The sequence below is a fragment of the Gekko japonicus genome, unplaced genomic scaffold (assembly GCF_001447785.1).
Source record: "Gekko japonicus isolate JY-2015 unplaced genomic scaffold, Gekko_japonicus_V1.1 scaffold8, whole genome shotgun sequence".
Lineage (NCBI taxonomy): Eukaryota > Metazoa > Chordata > Lepidosauria > Squamata > Gekkonidae > Gekko > Gekko japonicus.
Genome location: NW_015167057.1, coordinates 1,453,920 through 1,460,882, shown reverse-complemented (window position 1 = coordinate 1,460,882; position 6,963 = coordinate 1,453,920). Strand labels below are relative to the sequence as shown.

The 6,963-nt window shown below is 51.7% G+C and overlaps 1 protein-coding gene across 1 annotated transcript in view; it reads right to left on the bottom strand.

Moving 5' to 3' along the window:
* Positions 1-2,047: 2,047 nt before the first annotated feature.
* Positions 2,048-6,963, bottom strand: part of LOC107111481 (methyltransferase-like protein 2) — an 8,905-nt gene continuing 3,989 nt past the window's right edge. The window contains exons 5-10 of the mRNA XM_015412445.1: positions 6,848-6,908; positions 6,266-6,409; positions 5,556-5,559; positions 5,046-5,150; positions 3,859-3,924; positions 2,048-3,572 (exon numbers count right to left, since the gene is read on the bottom strand). Of these exons, the coding sequence (XP_015267931.1) occupies positions 3,397-3,572; positions 3,859-3,924; positions 5,046-5,150; positions 5,556-5,559; positions 6,266-6,409; positions 6,848-6,908 (556 nt within the window). The 3' untranslated portion in view covers positions 2,048-3,396. The remainder of the gene's footprint in view (positions 3,573-3,858; positions 3,925-5,045; positions 5,151-5,555; positions 5,560-6,265; positions 6,410-6,847; positions 6,909-6,963) is intronic.

Below are 6,963 nucleotides of genomic sequence, written 5' to 3'. Positions count from 1 at the left end.
AGCTAGCTCACACTAACTTAGCTTAGAGGGAACACTGCTTCCAATGTTGCCCTAGTGACCGTAGTGTTGCCAGGTCTTTCCAAGTCCCCGGTAGGGGGGAGGGGAGGCAACTGTCACTGTAAGGTGTTTGAGATTTTACCATCAGCAGCAGCCCTAAGGCCTGCACTAGTTTGCACCTCTAGGAGTGAAAGGGCCAGTTTGGTGTAGTGGTTAAGTGCACGGACTCTAATCTGGGAGAACTGGGTTGGATTCCCCACTCCTCCACTCGCAGCTTCTGGATGACCTTGGGCAAGCCGTAGTTCTGATAAGAGCTGTTCTTGAAGAAAGAGCAGTTTCTGTCAAGAGCTCTCTCAGCCCCACCTACCTCACAGGGTGTCTGTTGTGGGGAGGGGAAGGGAAAGGAGTTTGTAAGACGCTCTGAGACACCTTTGGGTAGTGAAGGGCAGGGTATAAATCCAATCTCTTCTCTTCTATTTACTTTTTCAAGAAAAAGTGCTACTGTACCCTCAAGAGACTCCATTGGGATGGGCCTGCTTTTGCCTGCATCCCTCCCCATCTTACTACAGAGTTCTGGCTTGGGTTGCTCTGTGATAGAGAGTTGGGGATGAATTTCTGAGGACAGAGATGGCCGTGTGTGAGGTCGCCTCTCACCCTGCGCTGCCTTGCTGGTTTTGGCCCCTGACTCTGAATCAGGGCCTCCATTGTTGCCCTAGTGACAGCCAGGCCTGTCGTCCTGCTAAATGAGGTCATAATCCAGTGAGGTAACACAAGGGTTCAGTGCTTTCGCTGAGCACCCAGAGTTGCTCAGAGTGGCAGCCGTGGCTTGCAGCCCACTCACTGGGTGTCATGATCGTTGTGCTGCGTCTTCTGAGGCTCAGTGGAGCTTCAGTGCCTTCCCCACGGGGAGAAGGTTCAGAGCAGTTCTCAGAGGAGGCCTCCAAGAGAGGCTGTGGACTCTTCCCGCCAGCAGTCCCAGGTGGGTAGCCCTGTTGGTCTGCAGTAAGAGGCCCACTCTAGTTTGCCCCCCTAAGAGTGAAAAGGCCACCATTTACCTTTCCAGGAGAGCGCGCTAAAATACCGATTCCATTGGGATGGGGGGGTGGGGGCTGCTCCCTGCTCCAGGGGCCCGCTTTTGCCTGCATCCCCCCCCCCCCACTACAGTGTTCTGGTTTGGGTCATTTTGTGATAGGCTGGTGGGGATGGATTTCTGAGGACAGGGATGATTGCGTGAGCTCTGCTCTCATCCTGCACCAGCTTGATGGTTTTGACCCTTTCTCATCTCCCCCCACCCCCAACTCCTCAGTGTTCCTTAACAGGCTCTATAAGAGCAAGGGGTGAGCCTGCTTTGATAAGGGACAGGTCTCAGTGTGTGAATGAAATACACAACACAACTGTGGTGGACACAGTTCACAGCAGAGCATCCTCAGAGAAGGAAGCTAATATGTTCAGCTGTGGCAATGCAAGGTAGACAAATGCTCCCTCTAAGCCGTGGAGTCTTGTGAGCAAAATTCTACTTACCGCATCAATTAGTTTGCTCTGGAGACATCCTTCCTGAGCGAAGACCAAAATGTGTGAGCTAGAGCCTTAAAAAACTGTAAGCTAGCTCACACTAACTCAGCTAAGAGGGAACATGAATCCCTTTGTGATGTATCACATTTTACCCTTCTGTTTAAATAAAGCCCACAAACCAGGTTTCTAGGTTTTACAGCTGCAAGAAACAGTTGGAAAATGGGACCACACTGGTGCAAGAGACAGGATCAAGCAAACCCTCCAGCAGGGATGGGCGGTGTTTGTCCTGACAGGACTCTAGACAGAAATTCAACAGATGCAGCTTTCCCCAGCATGGAGCCGCTGTCAAAAGAAATGCTTCCCCTTTGTCAACTGTTGCCTGTTGAGCCTCCGATGGATGCACTGAACTCTGGCAGGAAAACAGCGGCAACTCTAAGCAAGAGGTGGGGCTGCGCGCAGAGTGATGGGCAGCGGAAGCATGATGCAGTGAGTAAACGTATGCCACAGTGCTTTACTGTCACAACTGCTTCCTGTTCCAAGGTCTGCCCTTACTCAGCACAACATACGGATTTGATTTTTAAGAATATAGCCTTGTGCTTCTCTCAGGCTGGCTGAAGGTTTCCCCCGTATAAAAGATGCACCCTCCCTCGCTGCCACTGGGGAGGACAGAGGGGCCTGGTTTGGCCCCCGTGGTGACAGCACAGGCCCAGGAGGGGGCGTCTGCCCTCTCATGTGCTGCTGGTGACCAGGAGTGAGCTGAGCCACCCATTGGCTCTCTCCTCATGGGGCAGCCCCCAAGCAGTCCGTTCAGTGGGTTGGTCAGAGACCACCCAGTCATGCCTCCTTTGGCTGCTTTCTCTCTTGATAGGGTATCTGTGCCGCCCTCCTCAGAGACCTGCTGATGGCAGTCTAACATCACCTCCATAAGACTGTCCTCTTTAAGCCACTGACAAAAACTTGGCTGTGAGGTGAACCTCTGCAGGACACATCCAGGTACGGGTGCTTTGCAAATAAGACATGGTTTACAGTGACCACAGAGCCTTTGGTGTGACACAGTGGACGCCTGTGCTGCAGCCACAACTGTTTGGCTTGTCAGGCCGTGTCACAACCTCCAATCTGGGCCTTCCTCTTGTTAATGGTATTTTATGCCTCTCGATTTGCGACAATTCCCTCAGCCTGGAGAGTTGTGCAGCACCTCACCGCCCACATGCTTATTAATATCAGGTTCACTTTCCCCTTTGAGTGCATGAGGGAAAGTGGACGTTTAATTTAGTGTGTCTGCTCTGACACATACACAGGATCATGTCGGGAGTCCTCCTTCTGATATTGCCGGCCCCAGTGCTTGTTGTGCCAAGCTGCAAGGTCCGCTCTCTCACACGGGCCCTGTCGCTGTGGCTTCTGTCCTGGTGATCTCACTGCTGTCCCTTGTGGAGCTGGATGGAACTCCAGTGCCTCCCCCAACTGGCTGCCACAGTGGCAGAGAGGTCCTGAAACGCAGCAGGATCAGCAATCCCCATTTTAAGTTAACTGAGCTAAAGGCAGCCATCCCAACGACGAGGCCTGGAAAGAGTCTGTGGATGCTTCCCTTGGGAAGTTCCAGGCGGGCAGCCGTGTTGGGTCTCTCAGTCAAGAGCAAGATGCAAGCCCAACAGCACCTTACAGGCCACCAAGATCTCCAGGGCCCCCTTCTCTCAGGCTCATTCGGAGTCTTCAGTGTTCTAAAAGGCCAACTCCACGTTCGAATCTTCACTCCAAGGACGTTCGTGAGGCCAGCAAATTCTCTCCCCCTCTGATACCAGCACTGACTGAGGGGCTCTGCTGCTGTACCCAGCCTGTGCAGACTTCCCCCATGCTGTGGGGCAGCCCCCAGGTGACGTGGCCACAGCGCTAAGAGTGGCTGGTCTCCTGGTCTCTCCTCAGCCGGAGGAGGGGCTTGCGGTATTTGCACTGGATCCACACCCTGTACATGGTCACTTGCTTTCCTCTGTTCACCTGGAGGCGGCGGTCCACCAGGTTTTGGACTTTCTCCAAGCCGGCTGTGGAGAACAGCAAATCCAACTCGCCTGAAGAAGGGAGGGGAAGAAAAGGAGGGGGGGGAATTCAGCTTAACTATTGAAGACAACTTTCAAAGATGGCTCCATTTCAGCATCACAGCTGGGAAACTGCCGGCATTTACATAGCAAGTCACCGGAACAAGGACACACTCCAGTCCACTGACACCAGGATACCCACCCAGCAATCCCAGTGGTTCCTTCCCGTCTGGTTTCTACTGACCAGCAAGCCAACTTGCTTGAGTCCTTAAGATCAGTAACCTTCAAGGGACCAAGAAGCAGCTTGCAAGCGAGTTACCTTGCGTGAAGAAATAAACTCTGGTGCCGTCTCCTCTCACATAAAAGTTATCCGCCAGACACTGACCTAGAAGAGAGGGAGGCAGGTTCTGGTTACGGCTCCACTGATGCCAATGGCGAAGAGTGGCTGGAGGCTGTGACAGCCCACTGGAGGCCAAGAAGGCCACACCAAGGTTGTCTTCCTTTTGAATAGCGGGTATAGTTGTGGTTGATGGTTTTTTTTTCTAAAAGGAAGCTTGCAGAGGAAGGCCAGTAAAAAGACTGAGGGATTCAAGCACCTTCCTTGTGAAGAAAGGCTAGAGGGTCTGGGGCTTTTCAGTTTGGAAAGGAGGCGACTAAGAGGGGAGACACGACACAGGTTTATACAATTATGCATGGGCGGATAAAGTGGACAGCGAACTTTTTCACCCTCCCCCATAATACTAAAAACTTGGGGGCACCCCATAAAACCAATGGGTAATAGACTCAAAATGGACTTATTTACTCAACAAGTATTTAAATTTGGGAACACTACCTGGGGATGTAATGCTGGCCATGAGCATAGATGACTTTAAAGGGGGACTAGACAGACTGGAGCATGGAACAACTCAAAGAAACAGTACAAGATCGGAAAACATGGAGAGAGCTGGCTCATAGAATCGACAAGAGTCGAACACGACTGAATGGCTACCAAAAACAACCGGACAGATTCACAGAGGAGAGGACCACCAAGGGCTACTAGCCATGGTGACTAAAGGGAGCCTCCCCATCCAGTGGCAGTCAGCCTCTGAATACCAGTGCTAGAAAGCAACAGCAGGGTGACTGATGCCTTGGCCCCTATGTCCTGTTTGTTGGATCTGTGGGGCAACTGGTTGGCCACTGTGGGAAACAGGATGCTGGACCAGATGGACCACTGGTCTGATCCCAGCAGGGCTGCATGGGATGCAGTGCTAACGGCTGAGAGCTGAAAGCAGGAGCGATGCCCAAAACACCCAGCCCTCCCTTCCACATTCTCATCCATCCGGAGGAACACGTGCCATTAACCTCCCCCATGTGCACACACTCAAAGTTGTGGGTCCCTCCCAGAAATGCTCTACCATCTGCTTCTTTAATTGTTCCAACCATGAAGGCCAAAAGCCTTTTCTCTTTTGAAACCAAGGACAGATGCAGTGGGAACGAATACAGCCCCACATAAATGTTCCCACGTACCTTTCTTGAAGCGGAGCTGGGCCAGGTCGTAACGGCCGTAATCTCGCAACAGAATCAGTCCACCGGGTTTTAGAAGCCGGCTAAGTCTGTGGATGACGACCGCTTCTGTTGTGGGGGGGGGGGGGGAGAGAATGAAAGAAGTTCTAAGGAAAGACTCTGCAGCCCCCCTAGTCTTTCAGTTTACTAAAATTAACTGAGGCCAAGGAAGGATTTTAACACGCAGGCATACGTCCAGCATAGTCTTTACAGTTTTTTCTTCTGCAAGTAGCAATGGAGGGAGGGAAGGCATCATTGTACAGCCTGATTTTGTCAGAACTCAGAAGCTAAACAGGGTGGGTACTTGGAAGGAAGACCACCGAGGAAGGCTCTGCGGAAGAAGGCAACGGCAAACCACCTCTTGAAAGCCCCTTGCTGGGGTCGCCATAAGTCGGCTGCAACTTGACAGCTTTACATACACACAAGGAGCAATGGGCAAACTCTCACCCCCTCCCCAATTTCAGGAATCACAACTTTGCTCTCTCTCCCTCTCTGTGATACACCAAAGGGAAACACCCCCTAATGTGTTAACATCCAAGAGTTCTACAGTGGCTCATAAAGCAACATTCTAAAGCCGGCGCTGTTTAACCTTATTTTTACCTGGGAGTGTAGCTCAGCAAAGGGGGGATTTGTGCAACAAACAAGCGCATGGGAGATGCTTCCCAGAGCCTCTGTATGGAAATGCATTTGGCGAGGCTGTGAAGAGCACTTTTGCATCAACCACATCAAAGGATAAAAAGGTCAAGAAAATAAAGGCTAGTGGGAAAATATTGCAGAGGAAAAAAAGAACGTATAGAAGTGTTCTTTTTCTGTGCAATGTTTCCGCAATAACTTAGAGCTGCTGGCTGTGGGAGCTGAGCAGCCTTCCAGAACTCACCCAGAAGAGCTCAGGAATCACATCGCGGCCTCCCCCTGGATGGAGACTCGGGGCCATCTGTGGGCCTGCCTGTTGTTCCTACAACAGCTTAACCCTCCTGCCCCCCGAAAAGTGTTGTGACTTTTGTTTGAGCCACTGGAGACCCTCTAAGATGGCTGAGCATTCTGGGCAATGCCAACTGGCATCCCCAGCCGTTGCAACCCTCATTCACACTCAGAGTGACTCGCCACAGAAATGCAGCTCTGCAGCTGCAGCCCGCCCCCAAATCCAAACAAGGCAAAGAGAAGCAGCTTACAAGCGGCGTGACATACTTTTCCGGAAGGAGCGCCGAAAGGACAAAGATCAGGACCACCACGTCGAGACTCTCATCCGGCACTGGAAAAGGCACCTGAGTGTCGCAGAGGTCGTGAACGAATGCAAAGCAGCGAGACGCGTCGTATTCTGGATGAGCCTGTTATTGCCACATGATTATCGCTCTTTCAACGAAGATCTTATTTTACCCTCACCACAGCCCTGTGGAGGAGGTCAGGCCAAGACACAGTAACTTGCTCAAGTCCTGTCCCAATGCCTTAATGTCTCAGTCTGGATCCCCCTAGCAAACACCTTCCAAACCATTTTACCACCTGCCCTAGATTTCAGCACCAGGACACCTCAAATCCTGCACCCGGATTAAGGCAGGCCTGATTTTATTACCTCCATTTCTCCCCCACTTTTTCCCCTATTGGGAACACAAAGAGGCTTTTCATTGCACTCCTCTCCTCCATTTTATCCTCACAACAGCCCCGTGAGGTAGGTTAGCCAGAGACTGTGTGGCTGGCCCAAGATCACCCGGTAAGCTTCCATGGCAGAGTGGGGAATCGAACTTGGGTCTCCTAGTTGGACATTTTACCTTGACAAGGTCCACGGCCCTACTGGAGAAGTCACAGCAGTACACAAAGAGGTTGGGATCACTGAAATTAAGCAGAGGAAAGAACGTCAGGACTGCTCAGTGTCATTTTCAGCAGG